This window comes from Octodon degus, unplaced genomic scaffold (assembly GCF_000260255.1).
Source record: "Octodon degus isolate 3935 unplaced genomic scaffold, OctDeg1.0 scaffold00057, whole genome shotgun sequence".
Lineage (NCBI taxonomy): Eukaryota > Metazoa > Chordata > Mammalia > Rodentia > Octodontidae > Octodon > Octodon degus.
This window is the reverse complement of record NW_004524633.1, coordinates 5,228,626-5,251,727: the sequence shown is the minus strand read 5'-3', so window position 1 is coordinate 5,251,727 and position 23,102 is coordinate 5,228,626. Positions and strand designations below refer to the sequence as shown.

The following is a 23,102-nucleotide window of genomic DNA, read 5'->3' as shown; positions in this document are numbered from 1 at the left end:
CACCAAGGCGCAGGGAGGAACACCCCTCAGGTTCGTGACTCAGCCAGAGCAAGCTGCACAGTGCAGAGTGGGCTCCGTGGGGGGCTTTTCACTCTCCTTTGCATTTGCAAAACTTCCTAAGAGACTTGTACTTCATCCTGCAGCAGCAACACTGGTGAGAGTCACTCTGGCATCACTAGGACTAGGATATTTATTTCAGAGAAAGTGCCATCAAGTCAGGAGCCTTCTAAGAGAGAATTGGTGAACCCAGAAAATGCTCAGATTGAGGGGCAGAAACTAGGTGAGCTGCGGAGAGTCGGGAAATACAGTGCGTGGCACGACTAGCAAGTCACCAAGACGCAGTATAGACAGTCTGGAAGCCCGTGTGGCAGCCCCAGGAAGCTCCCTGAGTTGGCACCAGTATAGACACGGGTGGGTTGTGTGTACAACCAACAGTCACGACGGCAATAACAAGGACGGCAAGTTATGACTCCCCGGGAGCAAGGGAGACAGGAAGTGGGTTTGGTTCTACACATGCAGGGTCGTTAAACGCTGTGGCAATCTGGGCTCTCCCCACCTCTCCAGGTTAGGCCCTGTACTTCAGAAGCTCAAGGAGAAGCCTGCTCATTGCTCCCTTCCCAGCGTGTTGCTTACGGTTGCTTAGCTATTAGTATCATTTCAACTCCTATGTCACAAAGCTGTAGGCACCACAAGGTCTAGTCCATGATCTCTGCCCACCCCAGCCAGGGCTGGGCCAGTGGCTGGAACCTCAGCCAAGATTTGGTAACCATCTTGTGAACTGGTGAGAGATTGGAAAGGGATGAAGGAAGTGAAGGAACAAAGAAGGGATGGCCGAGAGGGAGGGAGGGAGGAAAGGAGGGAGAAAGGAAAAGCCTTGGTTTCCAGGCCTGTCTACAGAGCCACGATCTGAACACAAGGTTATGTTGACTCCCAAGCCCACGGCCTTTGTTCCTATATCACGTAAGTAATCAGAAGAGAGCACCAGCCTCCTTAGTGACAAGAAGACTGGAGCAGGAGCAGCTGCAGCCCACAAGTTGGCTCCTCCTTCCTCTGGGGGCACAAACACATTTGGGAACTTGGAAGATCTCCGTACAGGTCAGAAGAGAGGAGCTTCTGGGCAGAGCAGAGCACAGGCTAGCCTGGCGAGGTGGGAGTGGGGAGTCAGTGATGAAATTCACAGAGGACATGGGAGGCCACAGCGAAGCACCCAAGGACGAAAGGGAACCTGGGGGCGTCAGCCTCTGTCGACAGCCAGATCACCTGAGTCTCCTGTCTTTCTTATCTGGCCTACAGAGAAGGCACCTGTGATAAAAGCCAGCTCAAAAAAAATAACAGATCCAGCATCAAACTGACTATCAAAGAACTGAAGTACTTCAAAGCTGTTAAAAACAACTACATGAATAAAAGTACATGATATCCTTGGATAACTGTTACTGTCATTTTTTCCACCTGTCAACATGCCTCTGGAAATGTCTAATGCCAGAACCATCTGGGGTGGCAAAAGGGTTTGCTTGCTGGCTGAAATAAGCCTTCACTTTGGTCCCTCAGACCTCATCTGTGATGGTGGCAGAGGGCAGCTTGGGAGTGGGTGAGGCACTGAAGGGTCAATCCCCTCTGAGCTCCACCAGGCCACAAATGGCATAAAGATTTAAATAAAATCAGTGTATTTATTGTCGTGCACAGATTCAACACCTACTCACAAAGCAAAAAAACATAAACCAAAACCAGCCAGAATCCCATCTATAGCACCTGATGGCCATCCAACTTCCAAAGTAATTGTTTAAAGACGCAAACGAGATCTCAACCTGCTCCTTGACTCCCTCAGTGACCTTCCATGGGCTCAGAGGAAGCTCGGGATCTGTGCCCCCAGCCCGCCAGGCGCAGCTCGCCTGAGCCTTCTGTCCCACCTGCCCTTCCTAATGGCCCTTGCTGTGCTGACTTTGCTTTTGACCTTGGAGCTTCCCAAGCCCCTATCCATGTACCCCACTGTTGTCTTCCCTGACAGGCTCGGCCCCTAGACCTCTGCATGCCATGACATGGTGATGTCTTGGTTCAAATGCAGTTGCTCAAGAAATGCTGCCTTAGGCTGGCATGATAGCTCAGTGGACTAAGTGCCTGCTCCAGCAAGCGCAGGGACTGGGACTCAATCCCAGCACCACACGCTATGCCAGCCCTGTCCCCAGGTGTGCTGAGCTGTCCACTGAGACCCACTGTGGTGGTGCACACCTGCAATCCAGTGCTGGGGAGGCGAAAACAAGAGGATCACTATGAGTACAAGCTGTGTAGTGAGACTCTGTACCAAATACACTGATGATGATGATGAAGAAGAGGAAGAAGAAGGAAGAGAAGAGGAGGAGGAGGAGGAGAAGGAGTAGGAGGAGGAAGAAGAAGAAGAGGAATAAGAAGAAGGAGAAGGAGAAGGAGAATAAGAAGGAGAAGGAGAGGATGGAGACGAAGACAAAGACGAAGATGAAGACGAAGACGAAGACGAAGACGAAGACGAAGAAGAAGAAGAAGAAGAAGAAGAAGAAGAAGAAGAAGAAGAAGAAGAAGAAGAAGAAGTCCTTTGACTACCACCTAAAGCAGCCTTCGTCACCTTGTTCCCACAGTTGACCAAATGATTGTGCTGTCACCGTGATGTGCCTAACTTGCTTATTCACTTGGTTCTTTGATCTGATCTTCTGACTCCAGGCCTCGGAGTCCACTAGGGAAAGGACTCTGTCCTGTGCACACCTCCCTCCAAGGCTCGTGGGCATGATGTGGAATTCCACTGCCACAAGCCATGTCTTCTACCTCAGACTTTTTTGCTGAGTGTGACAAGCTCTATTCTTCAATGAACCAACTTGAGCTGCGTTGTCATGAGCCAGTGGAGAGGAGAAGGCTCAGGAGAAGAAGTTCAGTTTAAATAATTTAACTCACCATTTGGAGTGAGAAGCATTAGACCAAATCCTCTCTATCTATAATCTGAAACTGAACACAGAACTATTTTTGATTTTGTAACTAGGCCAAGAGAGAGTTCAGTTGAACATGCTGTGACTGGATTTTAAATTGTCCCACTACATATACCTTCTTAGAAACAGTATTTTTACTCAATTTAAAACTGCATATAGCCCAAATTACATATAGCTCTCCCCGTTCTAAAAGCTAATTCCCTAACTCAGTCTCTAGAAATGAAGGGAATCACCTGTGGGCATGAAAGGTCAAGGGGAAAGGGGACAACTGCCGCAAGGTTCGTCACAGATCCTTAGAACAAATGACACTTTCCCAAATCCTCTAACCAAGCCCTTCAGTTGAGACAAGTTTCCAAAATACTAAAGATAATAATAACCCCCGATTTAGGTAACAATTTCAGATCTTAAAATGCTTCACACACATTTCATGCCTTGACATTTATTACAACCCAATGAGAAAGTCAGGAATGCTCGTGTCATTTACTGGTCTACATAGCTGGGACAAAAAGAAGTGGTGGCCCATCTGGAACACATAGCCAGCTGGCCAGCAGGAGGCGAGAAGCCGATACGCAGCCAGCCCACCCTCCCGGCCCCATGTGCAGCGGCGGCAGAACACATCAGAGTTCTTTAAATTAAAATCAGTCTCTCTTTTGGCTCCCTCGCTTCTCCTGCTGTGCTAACGGCTTTCCCAAGTTCCTCTTTGCTGGGTGCATCACCAAGGCTCCTGCTGAACAGAGAGCTCCAACATGTCACCAAAGTGGCCTATCAGATGAGAACTGAAATTTGCTTTGTTGCAGGTGGCCCAGGAAGCAATTCTAACTCAATACACAAATTAAACTCCAGGGCTGGGGAGACAGCTCAGCAGCCTAAGTGCCTGCCTGGCAAGCACAAGGTCCTGAGTTCAATTCCTGGTACCAAAAAAAAAAAAACCCAAAATATTAAGCTCCAGACAATAGTGTAAATATACAATAATAAATTATCATTCAATGGAAAATAATGCAACCAATAAAGATAATGATTTGGGAGACTACTTTACAATTCTGTCAAGGATAATTAACATTTCCTAACTCTGTAAGAAATATTTTTTCTCTATACATGTTATATAATGTAGAGTATATAAAATAATAATTGTGAAACTGGTGTGGTGGTGCATGCCCCAGCACTAAGGGGGCTGAGACAGGAGGAGCACTACAAGTTCAAACTGTGTAGCAAGACCCTTACCAAATGAATAAATAAATATAGCAACAATAATTGCAACACATATTGTAGATTGAAATAATGTTACTCTCATAGTAAGCTTTTTTATTTTTATTTTTTTTTGTACTTTAGGGAAGGGTCTACAGGGTGTTCAGGGTCTTACTACTAGATAGGACTCTTACTGATCTGCCTATTTACAGCCTCCCAAGAGCTGGGGTTATAGGGGCGTGTCACCACGCCCAGTCTCAACTGCTGTCTCAGTGCACCCTGGGGATGGGGCCGGCACGGCAGGCCAGGGAATCGAACCTCCAGTCCCTGTGCCTGCTTGCAGGTGCTTTAATCCGCTGAGCTACTCGGCCGGCCCCATAGTAAGCTTTTTAAGTGGAGATTATCTAATACAGAAGAAGAAATTGAATCATCGAGGAGCTAGATAAGCTCACACAGCTGAACAGCTGATGGGGGCAAAGAGGTCAGGGTTTAAATTTGGGGGTCATCCCTGGAATCCATGCTCTTACAAAATATAGACACTATCTAGGACGGTGGTTCCAATCTAATGCACAGTAAAGAAATCACACATGTACGTGTATACATAGCTGTGTGTATACGTTCCTTCGAATTGTTGACATATATTTTGATCATAAAGCAATTAAGAGCTGACATTACTGCGTGTGTCCTGTGACGGGTAATACGTGCTGCCTGCTCAGTTTCTTGTCTAGCTGCCCAGCAATGTTCTGTGGTGTCGTATTATTTCAGCCGCTACAGCTAGGATGGCTGGGGGTGAAAGAACTTCAGGTCATCTGTCTGTCAACTCCATGTTCCACACTCCACCAATCAAAGTAGCTGTTGCATACTTCCTAACAGTGAAGTTACTGGTATTTCAATTTTCTTTGAATCTTCCTGTTTTTGAAATTTTCTCCAATGATACCTGGCCTGTGAGAAGCAAATGAAAATAATTAAAAGGGGCAGGCAACCATGTGTGAAATATTAGGTGAGTTAATGGCTGCTGCTGGAAGAGAGGGTGGCTCCAGGCCAGGGACTCCCACACAGCAGATGGGGGTGCTGGGTGAGCAGAGGGCACAGGCCTGGGACTGCCCACATCAGGAGGCATCCGGAAGCCTTTTGTGACCATCAGGCTGGCACCTAATTCTCCTCTCCTGCAGGGCAGACCCACTTCTGGATGGGCTACACGTACTAGCTCAGGCAGTTCTCATGGTAACATATACTGGATGCCTCGATTGTGTCTGCCAAGGCTGTGTGAGCCCTCCCTGGTCCCTACCTGGGCTTCATTCATTGCATCCTCATTGAGCCCCTATGCATGTCACACATCAGGCTATGTCAACTGGAGCCAGGCATGACAATTGTCCCTGCAGAGTCCTCAGGCCTTCCATGAGCGGTAACCACAGCAGGCATGGAAAAGCAATGGCCTTAACAGAATATAGCACCTCAGAGCTGCTGGGAGCCAAGACCGAGGCACTGACCTCCGCCACACTTGCCAGCCTGCCCTCCCCCACAGATTTGGGACTTTGGGGGACTTGTCACGCCAGTCTTACATAAAAGTGTGAGACAATTCTTCAACCCACCGCAGACACACCTCCTATTGTTTCAGCTCTGTTTCTCTGGAGAGCTCCACACTTTCTGATTTAATTCTTACAACCATACTCCTTCAATTACCCATAAGAAAGCTTGTCATCACCACTTTCATTTTCCTAATGAACAGGCTCATTAGGTTCCCAATGTCACCCACACACAGGGAGATTAACCTGGGTCAGTCTGAGCCCTCCAAAACCAGCGCTACGTGGCCTCGATAGTTGAGAACTAAGGGCCGTGTGTGCATGGCGAGGGGAGCACTCAACCTATGTCATTGGGGAAGACCTGGCTGGAGAAGGCACTGTTGCTTGACCTTGAATGATGGGAATGGACCATTACCCACATGCAGAGGGGAGGAATAGCATACACAGTACAAAGAGAACAGCACACAGCTGTGTCCGGGCAGCACAGTGAGAGCCGAAGGCGCAGGGCATCTCGCGTGTGATCGATCGCCCTGCACAGTGCACTTGGGCCCGTGACTACATCCTCAAAGGCAGGTTGGACACTGGCCCCAGATGGCCGTTAGGAGATGCTCGGGAAGGCGGCAAGCAAAGTCTATCAGATGGAAGAGAACAGAGTCTGGAGCTACTGAGGAGGGGTGAACTACGGCTCTCGAGGACCCTCTGGGGCGGGACAGGAACTAATCCAAACACTAACTCTGGTTTGGCTATCTAGAGACATAGTTCTTCAAAGTGAGAAGAGAAAGTTGATGACTGGTTAGTTGTGCCGAAATACCACCTGCTGCAGAGACCAGAGTCCGTTTCCTGCCATGGTTATACCAGCTAGTGTAAGTGGTCATATTCAGTGATTCACTAAGGGCATTTGCAGCGGCGGGTGCACAGCTCAACCGCTTCTGCTCTGCTGTATTTGAAACTAGGGAAGCTGTCCACGGTAGGCAAAGCAAGGTAACATCATTCATGAGCTGACTCTAATCCACCCACAAAGGTGACCTGCAGTGTGACGTTGGGGTAGTTCCTGCAACCCAAGAGCACTGCAATTGACTTACAATGCCACTTGTGGACAGGAAGACCAGCATGCTGCACAGATGTTGGGAATAAAGGGTGATGGGAGACGCTAACAAATTAGCAGTACAGTAAAAAGAAAAATGGGCAAGTCTTCTCTGTAGAAGAGTTGCACCAACAATTTATGTGAAAGCAAATAGCAAGCTGTCATGTCCAGCCTCTGAACTCTAAGACAGCAACAAGTGATTACAAGCTGAGTGCGAAACGAATGAGAAAATAAATGGCATTTGTGCCACACAATTCCAGGTGTCTTCAAATGTGTTACCTTATTTGAATTTCACAACAACTTCATGAGGTGGGATCCAGCGTTATCCTGACCTTACCAACAGGAAGCTAAGGTCAAAGCAGTTCCAGAACTTTCTCAAAGTCATACAACTGAGCTCTTCTGCAAGGTCTGGTGCTTCCCACCACACTGGACTGACCCGGGGACCGCAGATGCAACAGCCATGAAAGCAGAGGAGAGAGCTATAAATGGCCACATTGTATGCGCTCAGCAGAGCCATGACCCTGGGGACACATTTGTTTGTGCGTCTTTTGGCAGTCACCCAGCCAGCCTCAGCACCTTTGAACGTGAAAGGCATTATGGGTTCCAAGTCTTTGTCTACTCACATTTTTGGAATCATTGCTAACATAAACTTGGGTTTGTTCTCTTCCAGAATAGAAATCCCTGGGTAAGTTCTTTCTTTTGGCCCTGGTTTCCTCAACTGTAAAAGGAGGTTGGATCACTCTGGCTAATCTTCAAATGATGCCGCACGCTATCATGTGTTCACAGTAATGGCTGAGACTTTCACAGAGTGTCAGTGACAATGGATTGTCCTTTTCGGGAGAAAAGGCTTTTGTTCACGGTGGGAGCCAGGCTTTTTGAGAAATGCTTTGTAGAATGTAAGCTGGGAAAGTTGAGAGTCCATGGGGCTGGTGACATTGGGTGCAATCCTTCTCATCATGAAATCCTAGGGAACAATGTGCTCCCTGCAAGGAGCCCTCCAGGATCGGACACTTGGGTGCGTCACATTCACATTGCCACCTGTACTGGAGGACGAAGATCTGATCATTGTATCAGCTGGCTCAGTTAGGAGGAAACACCATGTCATGTCTAGGTGGTCTGCTGTTGGCCTGTCAGCTGGAGACCTGGCCAAACAACTTTAAGGAAAAGAAGACTTGTCTGGGCTGGCCAGATAGCTCAGTGGACTAAAGCACCTGCTTAGGCAGAGTGCAGGGACTGGGCTTTGATTCCCACCATGCTGTGCTGGCCCCACCCCTGGGGGCACACTGAGATGGTGACTGAGGCTAGGCATGGTGGCGCAAGCCTGTAATCCCAGCATTGGGAGGCTGAAAACAGGAGGATCACTATGAGTTGGATCTGTGTAGTGAGACCCTGTAGACTCTGTACCAAATACATTAAAAATAAAAAAAAAGACTGTCCAGCTTCACCAGGACATGTGGAGTACTGGCCTGGGCCCTAAGCCTAGCTAACAAATGTTGGTAGAGCCTCCTTTTAGCTGGACTTTTGAGGTCACTTGACTTCACTGAGCCCATTTCCTCCTACGGATCTAGCACTCATGTTTTTCTCAGACAGACATTTTCAGCCTTGCCTCTGTCCCTGGAGCTGGATCTTGAGCCAAGCCGTGGATGTGACACTCACCCCTGTTCCTACACACATGGGCACAGTGAGTCTGAGAGCGCCATCTTCAGACATCCACAAGGCTAGTGTGAGAACCACTGTCCTCTGACACACACACCTGAGAGCCTAACGCTGACAGACTTCTGCAGAAGGAAATGGCTTTTCTGTCACTGGAGAGGTCTCTCAGGTGGCAGCTTCCGCTGCCTACCCCACTCTCGTCTTCTCCTAAGTACTCACTCCCAAGGGAAGCACTCTGTATTTTGTCTTTTTAAATCACCTCTCTTCTACCAGATGGGAAGCCCAGTGCAGGCACAACTTTTTGCCTGTTTTGTTCACCACTGAATTTCATCACCCAGAACAGTGCCTGACACCTAGTAAATTGACCTGCAATTTCTGATGTACCAGGAAAGAGTCCTGCGCTGCACACTGTGGAGGAAGGTTGTTTAAGGGCAATTTTCATCTTCCAGTGTAGTAAGACGCAGAACCAACTTGTGGCCTCCTTACAGGATAACCGTGGAGGAAGCGTAAACCATCAGAAAGAAGGCAGCAATGCGCCTGAGCTGTGTGCGTGCAGGTGCGAGTACCTCACGAGGCAGGGCTAAGGAGAGAGTCACTGCTCAGAATTCGGCCTTGGAAGGGAGTAGATGGGGAATCAAGCCATCCAGAAAATGCCAGAGACTCCGAGCTGCAAGGCCTAGAGGTGTGTCCCAGTAGCCCACTCATTTGAGTTGTATGGAATTGTCTTGGAATGCAAAGGAGCTTTCCCCAGGCCTGCAAACATGCAGAAACATACACAGACTCAGACCTAAGTCTGAGTTCTGGGTCTTTGTTCTTTCTAACAAAACACTGAAACTGCACAGATTTAGCAAGCACACAGAGCTTCTAAGATTAACAGATGATCCTAGCAGAAATCATTTCGCATCTGAAGAAGCTTCACACAACATCGCTCTGCCACGGTGCACACAAATGCATCACACAACCTCACATGCATCTCATGTGAATATTATTATTATTTTTTTCTATGTATTTGGTACAGGGTCTCACCATGCAGCCTGGACTCCTAGTGATCCTCCTGTTTTCAGCCTCCCCAGCGCTGGGACTACAGGTATGCACCACCATGCCCAGACTAGATTGTTATTTTTTAAAAAATACTTTCACCCATTTCAAGTCAAACACTAACTGGAGCAGCCACCATTTTCAGTCTTTGTAAAGCAGAGGAAGAAAAAAACAAACCAAACCAAAACAAAAAAACAGGAAGGAGAAGGCAGAGTAGAAGGGCGGGGAAATTGAAGAAAGGAAAGGCAAAAATACACGAGCGTGAAAGGGAAAGAAGAAAAACGCATCCAGATGTTGACAAAACTGACTCAGACAGTCTTTCCGCAGCTGGGCCTCCCGGTGGCCCCACTGTGGAGCCCCTTCCTTGGAGTTAATCGCCGGAGCAGCCCAAGCCCAGTGCACACCTTCCAATGAACGCGGTCTCGTCCTCCGTTTTCCAGGCGCCCTGTGCGCGCCTCCGCGGAGCGCTCAGTTCCGATTCGTCCGTCCTAATCCTGGCGCGTTTGCACTCCGTGTTTCTCCAGCGAGAACACAAAACTGAACATCTGCCTTTCACACCTGCCGCAGTGCCCTCAACGGCCTCTAGCCACACGGACTTCGCAGTCACCAGAGTCACGCAGATCTAGGCTGGCTCGCTCACTCGGTGTGCCGACGTGGGGCCGCGGCTGTGCCCCGAAGGCGCCGTCGTGGAGCCGGCGGAGCAGGTGCCGCCCTCGCTGCGCTGACCCGCGCTCAGCTCGGCTGCTCTAGGGCTCGGGAGCTCCGGGCGTCCGCGTGGGCGGACAGCAAGGACGCGGAAGAGAACTGGGCTCTCCGCGAGCCGGGGAGGAGCGCTGGAGCTAATGCAAGAGCTGGGAAGAAGAGGAGCTTTCCCTGAGCACCGGGAGACCAACAGGCCGGAGCGTCAGGAGTGAGCCTGAGGAACACAGCGGGCCTGCGCACGCAGGCTCTTCTGGGTTATAGACTTTAAGAGAAATGGAATGACACAGAAGCTTTTATACAAGGAAGTAACGTGATGTAAGTGATTTAAAATCAGATGCAACTGTCTTTCTAGTGTCCTGCAGATGCAGTTAACTGACCTGCAGATTCCAGGAATGGGGATCTGCCCCTCCCAGAGCCAGAGACCTCCAGCTCTGCCCTGGAAAGGGGGCCTCTGGGGCAGGCACACGAGCGGGTTAGACCCGTGCCCTTGCCCGCAGCTGCTCCCGAGCGTCTCTGCCCACCTCCTCCTCAGCTGACTCCTCCGGGACGTTCTCAGGAGCTCAAGCCCAAAGCCACTGGCCCTCTTCTCCTTCCAGTTCTCTATAGTCATCTCAGGAAAGTCCCTCTCCTCCTGATAGCCTATGTGTGTTTACGTGGTAACCTTACTCAAAGTTTAATAGCAGTTCATACGATAACACTGAATCAAGCAAAGGTAAGCCCCAAGCATGGAAGCGAAATGGAATGGAATTGAAAAATCCAGTGGCGTGGGTCTCTAAAACTTCTGAAAATACCTAATTTTTTTTTTTTTTCTGAAAATATGTTCAAATTTGTCTCCAGCTTCTCAATTTCTTCTAATAAAACTTTCTTTGTTCATGATTACCTTAGGTAAGCCGTGCTGGAAGTCTTAGCAGCAATATGCAACATGCAACACCACTAATATTTGAAGTTAAAAACACATCTGTTCCATCCTTTTCTTCTGGATAATGACTACGGAAATCATACTGTTCTTTAAACACTTGAGGCCAGCCTTTAGTATTCAGCAAGGTGCTGGCTGGCCAGCGAGAGACGCAGCACCACTGTATCATTCTTCCTGGGCGAACACACGCTCCAAGGAACCAGCACAAGCTTCAGGAACGTAAAAATTGTGAGTTGGGGACTTCCTGTGATTTGAGGATTTAAAAATGGATAGTTTATCTGCCCTATCCAAAGGAAAGAATTGTGTTGGATTGTCTAGTATGATTTCTTTTTAAGACTATTCGTTTTAGGAGCTGATCTCGGGAGCTGGGTGGGGACGAATGCACCGCAAGGTCTCCAACACAGACATGAGGGAGGACAGAAATCACTTGGGAGGAAGGAGGAGTGGAAGAGGGGCGAGGAAAGGAAGGAAGACAGCCGGGTACCCGCAGCACTCCTCACGAGGAGTGTAGACTTTACGTATTACAAACACGGACTAATAAATAGAACAGAAGTTCACGTACATGCTTCGGTCATCGAAAGGGACTCTGCGTAAGGGAAGGAAATCGGTAGAGTTGGAAGCATTCTCCTTAAAATGTCTTTTTTTTTTTTTTTTTTTTGTATCTGTGATTAAGCTTGAGACCCTGCACATGCCAGTCTGGCATTTATGCTGCTGAGCTGTCTCCCTGGCCCTCCTTAACATGTCCTGGCTAGCTATAAGATGAAGGTTCCCACTCCAAGATTTTTTTTTTTTTTAAAACAGGGTCATGTTTGTAGTACACACTGGCCTTGAACTCACTGTGAAGCCCAGGCTGGCCTTGAACACCAGGCAATCCTCCTGCCTGGGTCTCCCAAGTGCTAGGATTACAGGTGTGCACCACCACGCCCATCCTCACTTCAAGATCTTTAGTCTCTCTTTTAATTACATTGAGGAACTTCCCGAATACTATAAAACCTATTTCTACATGGGAAAGAGCCTGTTTTCTTCCTAAGTTTTATTGAAACAAAAGTTCAGTTATTTGCAAATTATGTATTACTACCTAAATAATGATTTTGGTCATAAAAGCATTAGTAAAGAATTAAATAATATGGTACTGTGATTACTCATATTTAAAATACAAAGAAATAGAATATGCAACCAAAGAAATAAAAGTCTATTTTTAAGTTTAGCCAACATGCCAATCCTCATGCAAAGTAAAAAGAAAAAGTCCCTAGAGGGTCAAAAAGATGAATCTTGTTAAGTGCACTTGGCTTCAAACTCCATCTATCATTTTTCTGCCTTAATGTATTTTGTTTTGTTTTTGAGATTTAGAAAAAACACTACTAAGGAACTTTATATAGAATATACTTATTTGCAAGTTGTAAGTAATGAATAACATTTATTCTATTTCTTGAAATGGTAATTAAACTCTCAAAAATATGCTCATTGACTTTAAGCTCATTTGTAGAGTGGAGGCATTGTCAAGCAGAAAATCATCGCCCATTACTATAGCACCTGAGAGCCTGAACTGAAAACGCAGATCCCTTCAGCCAGTCCTGCACGGCCAACGAAAGGCTTTCCAGGCAGCTGCACGACTGAGCAAATACCCTAAAAGCCCTGACTTGGATTCAGTTTTCTTTGGAAAGGTAGCTTTAAAAATGTCATTTTCCAACTTTGACAATTGTATGTGAACAAGTAGCCCGTAGGTGGTTGCCTGGCTGCATGGTACCTCTCAGCGGATGACTCCTCCTACTCACCCTCACCCCAACCAAGAGTCACTCTTGAAAGAAACCACTCCAAACCAGCTGCTGCCAAAAAATGCAAACTTTGGGACACAACCAATAGGATCCCTTGAAACTGGGATTTAGGTTTTTAATAACAATGACTGAAACAGACGCATAAAGACCAACTACTGATCCCCTGTGGAAGGGGCTGGGGAAGATCCTCACAGGAGATTAAGAAAATTGGCCTTTCATGATATCCGACTCCCTGGGGAGGTAGGAACGTTCCTCCCCTTGGACCAGAACTTCCAGTAGGCAGTGGCTGAGGGGAGCCTACATCCTGTTGGACAGAAGAAAAGAATACACCCTCAGCTGGGAACCACTCTGCGGGGTATCCGTTTCCTCCTCTACACAAAATAGAGAAGAGGCTTTGCAAAGTTGTCCTGGCCTTGCTGTCCTGAGCAGCAGGCCACACTTCAGCAATGTGGAAATGCAAGCACATGCTGCGTGAGCACACACATTCTCGCCTTCTCTAGAAGGATGTTTGTGTGGGAAGCATGACACATGTGACACATGTATGTGAGAGAGAGACCCAGACGAGTGGGGACAGGACACTGTGTGGAGGCTCACTGATGCTGGGCGCATCTTATCTTTCCAAGGCTACTGTGAGTGACCACAGCCTGGCTCGCTCTCCAGGTGAGTTCTGTGGGGATAAGGACGGCCTCGCTAGGTCCTTAGCGGAAGAGCAGTGCAGAGGTAAGATTCTGGGCTGCAGTACCAGAGACGTGAGCACGTGCTGCCCCCGCGATGACCACTGCGTGGAAATTCATTGACAGCTGAACGGATTTCTGGCTCAGGAGCCACCAGCTTTTCCAAGGTCACTAAGCCACTAGGATAACAAGGCTCAAAAAGCATTTAAGCAGGAGCCTTGGGGAGAAAAACATTATTCGGTACACTTAGACCTTTAAACCGGTGAGCACACCTGGCCAGTTTCTCGTGAAGGGTCCCCTAGAAGCCCACCGTATCCAGTGTCACCTCTAAGTCCTGCCAGTGCTAGGATAACATCCTTCATTAGATAAATTTGGCAACCCCAGCAACCATGCTAATCCGGCGCCAGCACAAGTCTTTGTTCCAGTTCTCATTTCAGGTTAGACAGCAATGTGGCAGATTTGTAAGGAAGGTTGTGTGAAATTTAGCTGGAGGAACAGCACTTTCACAGGCAAGATTTTTGTTTTTCTGAAGAGAATAAGCTACATGAGGCTTTATTTCAAAAGTCCATAAATGACTGTCTATTTGTCTTGCCTTGTTACTCAAAGACTAAATTCATTTTGAGCGAATGAAAAATGATTGGATTTTACAGCGTTAGCAGTCCCAGCTTATTTAGGCCTGTAAGTAAAGAGCTAGCTTGAGATCCTTTTGCAAACAAGAGCCGGCTGCATCACCAACGATGTTCAAGCTCGCCTGCAAGGTTATTTCCCCAAATCTACGGGCTTTGCCTCCAGAATTCTTCACTTCCTCAAATCACATCCACAGTGCTTGACATAGTGACAGCAAAAAAGGAACTCATTTCTGACACATAAAGATGGGCTACGTTGCTGGGACTCGAAACCACCCTCCCCTTCCCCTATTTTGGTCAATTTCTGAGGAACGTTTGAAATCGGTAGGCCAGACCTTGGCCTCAGAGATGGCCTCTCTGCCAGTTTCATGGCTGATTTGAGACCCATTATGCACTCAGTTCTGCATTGAAAAATCCAGGCGAGGGACAAATTTCTGCCTGTCATCTTGGGAAGGGCCAGGAGTTCTGCACCACCCTGTAGTGTGAAGCAGGAAAATCAAAGCCAGCACAGAACCCCCTGCTCCTTTTCTGATCAGTCTGCTGCTTTTTTGAGGCAATCTTGGCTGTTGCTCTCTCTGGCTGAGAATGGTAATTTAGTAGAATAATATATATAGTTTAAGCAGAATCTCTCCGAGGAAAGTTCCTCCTATATTTGATATTGAGTGCACAAAAGGTAACCGGAAAGTAATCATTGGATGCCTGGCTAGCAACTGTCACACTGAGAAAGCAATTAAGGAGAACATATACATTTTTTTTTTTAATGTGACAAGATCCGATTCAGAAGCCAAGAGGCCTGGATATTTTCCTTCTGTTCTCATTCTGCTGCAATGACATCCCTGTGAAATACAGTTTGTGGCCCCAATGTACTGCACCCCTGGTTCCGATAATAGGATGCCAATTATAGAGATAAAAATATCTTAGAAGAATGTTAAAAATGTTTAAGCGGTTGGCCGTAAAGGACAGCATGGTAACTCTGTCAATGACCTCACTTGCCTCATGTCAATTTCAGAAAACAAGTTTCCATTGTAAATGTTTAATCAGTGTAGTTCCAGAAAGCCGGCACAGAAAGCCTTATCTCCCTTCTAACTTACTCCTCCACCCAGCTCCTATCCAGCCCTGCCTGGGCTTTCTGCATACTCCTGGCCTTTGCTAGCCCAGGCGCTCTTGGAAGCACTGGGTCGTCCTGAGCTGGCTCGAACCCCAGGGTTTGATGCCATTAGTAGGAGCCTAGGTCTGCAGCACTGTCGCGTGCAAACCCCAGGCCCCCAGACACCAGGACAGCGCTGGCACCCAGACCGGCTGCAGCCGTTTCCCAGGCGGCTCTGCCCAGACGGTGCCTGCAGCCAGCCAGCCAACCACAGCAGCCGCCAGCAACCTACCTTCCATCATGGTGGCGGAATTGCATTCCTTAATTTCCGAGGAGTCTGAAAAAGCCCAGGAGGATTTGATCGCAGGTCCCGGCTACCTCCTGGCCACGCTGCTGCCGCCGCCGGTCCGCCCCGTGTGCTGCTGGGCCCAAAGGAGACGGAGTTACCCGGATCGCCAGGCCATGGATGCCTCTGCAGCCGGGCTCCGGGAAGATGCTGGGAGGGAGGCAGAGGCAGGAGCCGGCCCGCTGCACCGCCTGCGCCGCCTCGGCCAATCCCTTCCCGCTGGCCCGCGTCACATGGCTCGGCCGCCTCTCTGACACCAGGCCCGGCGCAGGGCCACCGAGCCCACCTGGAGCGCGCGGGCCACCTGCGGGCCGGCTGGCCAGGGCGCGGGTGGGCGCTGCGCGGGAGGTTCGTTTCCTTTTTAAGGAAAACTTCCTAATAATCCCACGCCGCCTGAAGTACTGGCAGCACACTCCATGCTCCTGTTGGCATCTGGTTTTGCCCTGGATTCCAGATTTTCAAATGTCAGTATCTGTGGCCTCTGCACACATCTGTGTCTCCGCTTCTCTCTCTCTCTCTCTCTCTCTCTCTCTCTCTCTCTCTCTCTCTCCCTCTTCTCCCTCTCTCATTCAGCGCAGGAAAATCAATCCGCTGACGTCACATCATCAACAATTATCCCCAAAAGGATGATGCAGAAAAAAAAGAAATTCACCCCAGCTGCCTTCCAGGGAGCCAGGGAATTAATTGCGCATGACATGCCCACGGGCTGGGAACTGTCATTAAAACAAAGAAACAAAAGAACCCGCGGAGCGGGGCTGGGAATCATTTCTGGGGCGGAGGCGGAGCAGCCTGGAAGGGGCTGCGGACGCGGACCGAGGGGTCCGGACCGGGTCCTCCACGCACCCGCAGCAGCCGGCCGCGGTCCCTGCAGGAAGCCGCTGTCTCCCCCCCGCCTCCCTTCTGCGTAGGCACCCCGAGGGTCTTGGAGCCCGCCGTGAGCTCCGAGGAGATGGGAGGGGCCCAGGGCCCGCGGGTGACAGGGGTGACATCTGGGTGCCGCCCCGCCACCAGCCCCTGGCTTGGCATCGGGCCGCTGGGGTCCAGGATCACGTGATCTCCCCTCAAGGACTGGAGTCCTCCAGGGGACGCCAGGCCGCGCGCAGGGGCTCTAGGTGGCTTCAGCAGACTCAGCGAGGGGAGGGAGAAGGGAGCTTTGGAGCCCCGCAGAGAACAGCACTGGCCGGCCGGCTCTTCGCCCTCCTGTCCCCGCCAACCGGGGTGGGACCGCAGGGACCCAGAGCTGCAAGCCCAGCGGCTCCCACAGACCGTGGAGGCGGCGCCTGCAGGTCGGGCTGGAGGTTGTCGCCTGGCCGACCATTCCCGTTAATGGAATGATAGAGAAGTGTGGTGAAGGCCTAATTTTAAAAAATGAGTACACTAAAAGGCTCGTCGCCACCCATCCCCCTCACAATCCTCCCCGCGCTTTGTGCACGCCCGTCCCACAGGCCCCACCACGTCCTGCAGCAGCTCCGGAGTCTTCTCTCCTGAGGGTCTAGCGATGCTGTCCTGGCTGTCTCAGTGCCCTAAACCCATTCAGAACATTTTCTTTCCTGGTCACTGATTTTGGGGAGAAGCCAGAAGTGCCCTGGAGCCGGAGCTCGTAACTAAGGTGAGTGAGGACACAGCTTGGTGTTTTTATTCGACAGAAAAATAATGTAAAGGGTTGATCACTGAGTGACCAGAAATATGGTGATATTTAAGTAAAAAGACTTACAGAAGAAAACATCGCTGTTAATCTTCCTCCAAGTACTCAGTTCTTTTCCTCACTTCATATGTACTGACCTACCACTGGCAGTGTGTCTGTTACTGTAATAAGTTTTTTAAAAATGTAAACATTAATCCTATATTTGGATAACCCTCGCACACTCACGGAATTTAGCATATGTGCTGCCCCAGGAAGCACCGCTCCGAACTTTTAAGTGAGCATGAAATACAAAAACGGGCAGGAAGAAGCCTCACATTACAGCCGAAAACTAGAAGGCAGCTCCTTAGCGACCAGAAGTACGCAAACATCCACTGTTCTCCCTAAGGACACATGCTGCGGGGGCCTCTTTCTGTGCAACTTGTCCCTGTATCTTCAAAGCCCTTGCAGTTGTTTAACTTTTTTTTTTTTTTTATTTAGTACAGGGTCTACAGAAGGCCCTTAGATTTTAAAGAGCAATTTATTGCAGAAGGGACAGATTAGTGTGCTGGCAGTTAGCAAGTTAGTTTATAATGGCTAAGAAGGTGGACAAATACTGGTGTCCAACAGAATGGGATGGCTCCTGACCCTGGGCCGCAGTGGGAGTGGCTGTGCCTTACGGTTCCTTATCCAGAAGTGGAGATAAGTTTGATGCTGCTGCTTTCTGGACCCCAGTCCATAGGGCTAGAACTAGCAGTCGGAGCAAGCTGATGAATGGCCCACAGTGGGCCAGTTGCTCTCCACTGAGGTACTTAGCGTGGTGGCGAGAGCATTCCCCAAGAGCTCTCCATGTTAGCATTTCAGAATTAGTATTCCTGACATAGAAGGGCTGGCAGATGCTCAGAGACGTTTGCAGCTGACTGGAAATTGTACCGCAGAGGTGGACACCGAGGCCCGTGATGGAGCCCGTGGTGCGTCCAGAGGGCGGCACGCTGGGGAGCTCTGCTTTGGTGAGCAGAGATGTGATGGTCTGGTCTAGAATGTTCCCCCAAAGGCTGATGTGTTCACAGGTGGAGCTTTTGGAAAACGATCAGGTCACGGGGCCTGTGGAAGCAACGGACTTGCCTTCGTTGGCCAGGTCATGGCTCAGTGAGCTTTAGGAGGCGAGAGGAAGAAGGTGGATGGCTGCAGGATGGCCTGGAAGAGGTGTGCTCAGCCTGGCTCTCACCGCCTGGTCTCTCTGGTTCTCTCTCTCTCTGGTTTGCGCTCTCTCTCTCTCTCCCCCCACCTCATCCATCTCTCTGTCTGTCTGTCTCTGTCTCTATCTTTCTTCATCTTTCTCTCTCTCTCCTCTCTGTCTGTCTCTCTCTCTCCCTCCATCTCTCTCCATCTCTCTCCGTCTCTGTCTCTGTCTCTGTCTCTGTCTCTGTCTCTGTCTCTGTCTCTTTCTCTCCTTCCCTCCCTCTCCCCTCTGTCTCCCTCTCTTCCTCCCTCACATCATTCTGCCATGAATCTGTGCCTCACTATAGGCTCAAAAACAATGGAACCAAATGACCCTAGACTGGGACATTGTCATTTGTTTTGTTTTACAGGTTTTTTTTTTTTTTTTTTTGAGGGGGAATTAGTTTTGCTCAGAAACACAGTATTTTAGATTGTGACCAAATTCTGTCACTCATTTCATGGTGCAGTTTTCACCTTTCAACAAGGACCAAGGAGAACCGCTAGCTGCTAAAATAATGGAATATTGTTTGCAGCTCTGAAATGGAAGTCAAAGGCTCTTGGTGAAGGCTGGTAAATTCCTGCCAGCCTCCAAGTGCCATGCTTGTAAGGGACAGGGACAAGAGGGCCAGATCTCTCTGGCTCTCACACACTGCCTGTGACTTGTCCAAGGCCCCAGGGTAGCTGGTGAAGTCACCGGCCTTTCTCCGCTGTTCTGAAACCACGCTTGTAGGGTGGTGGTGCGCTCATTACCTGTGTGTCTTGGAACGTAACCCAGAGCTATTCTTCCTGTACTCACTGAGTTCCCCACTTCCCCAAGAGTAAAGCTCTGGGGGGGTGATCTATACATGTCTGGGGAAGAGAAAGATGTTGATAAGACCTGAGTTTCAGGAAGAAAGACTCTGATAGAAGGGGAGCTCCAGGTCTGCGCATGCCCATTGTCCCTCCTCCCTTTCCAATGAGGTCATTCAATGAGTGCAGGTGGGAAAATGCTGTCCAAGCACTGGAAGTCAGGAACAACCCTACCTGAGAGGCAATTTCCACGGGGTGATATGGGTCTGTGTATCTCTCCGTACTCACTATTAAAGTGAAAGAACTCTAATTTGCACTAGCATGGGCAAAAGGGGTTTATTGGGGCCATTTATGGAATTATAGGAAGGACTGGACAGCTAAGAGGAGACAACCACCAGGACACTCCAGGAAACCATGGCTAGGTACTTTCTACATTTTTCTCTTTCTCCAGTCATGACAAGACTTTCCTTATTTTTTTCTCCCTGTGGTCAGGGTCCTGGCCATGAACATCCTCGAAGATTGGGACCTGGCCTGAACCTCCAAGGAGTCCTTCAACAAGCATGGGGAGGGGGGAAACTCTGATGGGGATGGTGGTGGTGGGCCTGGCTTGGATTGCTGCTCATCCTTAGCACCAGTCCATGGGCTAGGGGAACGAGGCCTCATGATGGGTTTAGTTAAACCCAAATCTATGCCCCATGCCCGCTGCTCTGCCTAACCCTGGCAGGAAAAAAGCAGAGTGGAGGACAAGCAGCCCTGTGCCGTGAGCCCTAGAAGGATAAGAGGGCTGGAGCAGGTGCTGGCGAGCGAGGAGAGGGTGCAGCTAGCAGAGCAAAGCGCGCGAGAGAGGCACTGTGAAGCGGCCACACAGACTCAGTTCGGCACACCTACAATGAAGCTTGCAAGCAGACGGTGAGGTAGCGGGGCACTCAGAAGCCACAGACTGCAGGAGCTGTTGTACATTGTCATGGATGCTGCTCGCAGCAAGAGCGAGGCTCTGCACACCACCCTGTCCTCCCCCTCTAGGGTGGCACAGACCCTACTTGCTGACCCATTGAGTCTGAGGACAGGACTGGAATTCTCAGAGCTTTGGTCCATATGCCACATACCCATGCCCACGTGGCTGCGGAGGGGTTTGGCACCAGCTATGGTGCTGCTCAGGCCAGGCCTGCATGGAAAACCATAGAAGTATTCTTTAAATCTATTTTTTAGTTTTAATACACTTTCAGGAATACTGAGATTACTAGGAGCACAAGAGCTGGACAGAGGGCATGAAAGTTGGGAAGACCCTCTTACAAAGCCTTGCTACTCAGCGACAGAGGGGATGAGTAGGGCTGGTAGGGCTGGCGACCTCGCGTGTAGAGCTCGGGCGCACAGCCGCAGCAGAAGCCGCCTGGTGCGGCCAGGGCTTCTCTTTGTGCCCATGTGTGCTCAGACGCAACTCCAACCGTCCAGGAAACCAGAAAAGGCGAGGAAGCTCTAGAACTTGATGAATTACAAGACGCGACAAAAAAACAGTAACAATCAACTATAGTTCAATCTTATGAACATTGATGCCAAAATTTAAAATAATGTGCTGTTGAACGTAATCCACATTTTCAAAAATATATGCTCTATATGATATACGTATATTACAACACATTAGAATTTATCCCAAAAATAAGAAAAAAATAATTCAATATTAAGAATTGCTACTGGGGCCAGGGAGATGGCTCAGTAGAATAATCACTTGCCTGGCAAGCGCGAGGGCCTGAGTTCAATCCCCAGTTAAAAAAAAAAAAAAAAAAAAAAAGAATTGCTACTAAAATAACTCATAGTATTAATCCACCAGAAATTGTATTACTATTTCTATAGTTTTAAAAATATATTTGAGGGGACAACCTTCTCGGGTCCTCCTGTCCCTCTCTTGGACTGGAGCTTTCTTTCCCTCCAATAAACGTATTCTCATGAAAAAAAAAATATTTCATAAATCTTCACTGGTGTTAAGTAAATTAAAATCATACAAAAATGATATTTAAAAATGTTCCTGGGGTCAGGAATGTAGCTCAGGGCGCAGCTGCTACCTGGCAAGTGCAAGGTCCTGAGTTTGATTACCAGTACCAAAAATATCCAAAAATAAACAAACAAAAAACCAGACAACAATGACAAACTTCCTTAGGACAATAGAACATATAAATCTCTAATTGCCAACCTACCACTTGTTAAATGGGGACATAATAGATAACTTATTATCAGGAGTAAAACTCCAGAATGGGAGTTAAGTGTCCTATGACATTACTGTTATTTAATCTTTAATGCTGCTCTATAGATATCAGACCAAAATCAGAGGGTTGAAGAAATGAAACCGTGTCCGAGACGGATGCCACCTGCTCACCATGCCATCTTCTCTAGCTGGGTCCCTATGAGCATGCCATTTGTTACTCTTCCTTGATTCTGGGTGGTGCCACATTCAGTTAAGGCCAGTGGAATTTTCTAGGCCTGGCCTCCTGAGGTAGGCTGCATACTCTTCATACTGTTCTTCCTCTTTCAAATGCCAGAGGACTGCCTGATCTTTGTCAGATTTTGTAAAAGAACTAAACTCTAGAGTATTAATCTCTTTACTACTTGCATGCATCATATTTAATCATGTATGATTTTATATATTCATATATATGTATATACACATCTTATATGTAATCCATTCAGGTGCTATAGAAAAATACTTAAAACTAGGGAACTCATGAACAAAAAATTAATTTCTCATGGTTCTGCAGATTGGAATCCCAAGATCAAGTTTCCAGCAGACTGTGGCAAGGCCTGCTTTTGGCTCATAGCTGGATTATCCTTCCTTTGTCCTCATGCTGTGGAAGGGTCAGGGACCCCCTGGAGCTCCGTTCACAGGGGGACTGATCTCACTGAGGCGAGCTCTGGCCTCTCACGGCCTGACCTCCCAACACAGTCACTTTAGGTGGACTAAATTTCAACAGGAGGATCTTAGGAATGAGGGGTATAAACTTCAGTTTTTGTAATATGTGTATCATATTTATGGATGATATAGGGACAGGAAACTGTTCCCGTGATATAGGTACAGGAAAGTGCAGGGGCCTCCAGTAAAGAACTAGACATACTTTAGCCTGCAGGGCTACATGGAGTAATATGGTAGTCCTGCACTATATGTGACATTTAACACTTGGAATGTCCCTGGAATGAGATGTAAAATACTAGGTTTTGAAGAGTGCTCAATACAAATATAATGTAAAATATTATTAATAATTATTATGCTGATTACATGTGTAGATGATAATGTTTTTGTTAATTTGGTTAAATGCAATATATGATTAATTACTTTTACCTGTTTCTTTTTTTTGTATTTTATTTATTTTTTTGGAAGTGTTCCTAGTTTTATTATCCCTTCCTTGACTTTCCCACAGAATTTTGTACATAAAATTATTAAATATTACATCCCTTATAGCTTCTAGGTTTGTAACTCCCCATGGGAAGAGGCTGATTTTTCTTTTTCTGCAGTTATAGGGTTAGCATGACATATGTATAAAAAATATTTGATGAATGAGTGAGTGAATGAAACATGCAGAAAGCTGGGAGAAAATTTAAAAGAAACTTGCTTTGCAGCTGGTTACTGTATAATTCTATTTTTTTTCCTTTTTCTCTTTTTGTGTTTAATTAGTGTATTTTATTTTTTGCATTTTTTAATTTTTATTGAGAAATAAATGTGAATGAGACAGTTTCACAGCTGATTAATAGGACAGTTTTGATAAACAATACACTGTACATTGTTATCTTCTTAGTGGTTATCCATAGTACAAGAAGCAGACAGAATATTCTGTCCAAACACTGTTAGTACACCTTTCTTCTCATTGAGTTAAGCGAAAGTAGCTGTAAATTTATCCTAACTATTTGTATATATAAATACAAAA

At 47.9% G+C, this 23,102-nt stretch overlaps 1 protein-coding gene across 15 annotated transcripts in view; it reads right to left on the bottom strand.

Annotated features, from left to right (window-relative positions):
* Positions 1-16,045, bottom strand: part of Sgip1 (SH3 domain GRB2 like endophilin interacting protein 1) — a 187,730-nt gene extending 171,685 nt beyond the window's left edge. For 8 of the 15 annotated variants that reach the window (XM_023718288.1, XM_023718289.1, XM_023718291.1 and 5 more), the window contains exon 1: positions 15,507-16,043. In XM_023718288.1, coding sequence (XP_023574056.1) covers positions 15,507-15,516 — 10 coding nt within the window. In that variant the 5' untranslated portion in view covers positions 15,517-16,043. Of the gene's footprint in view, positions 1-15,506 lie in introns of all 15 variants that reach the window. The other 7 variants (XM_023718282.1, XM_023718284.1, XM_023718287.1 and 4 more) reach the window with 2 other exon arrangements.
* Positions 16,046-23,102: the final 7,057 nt, after the last annotated feature.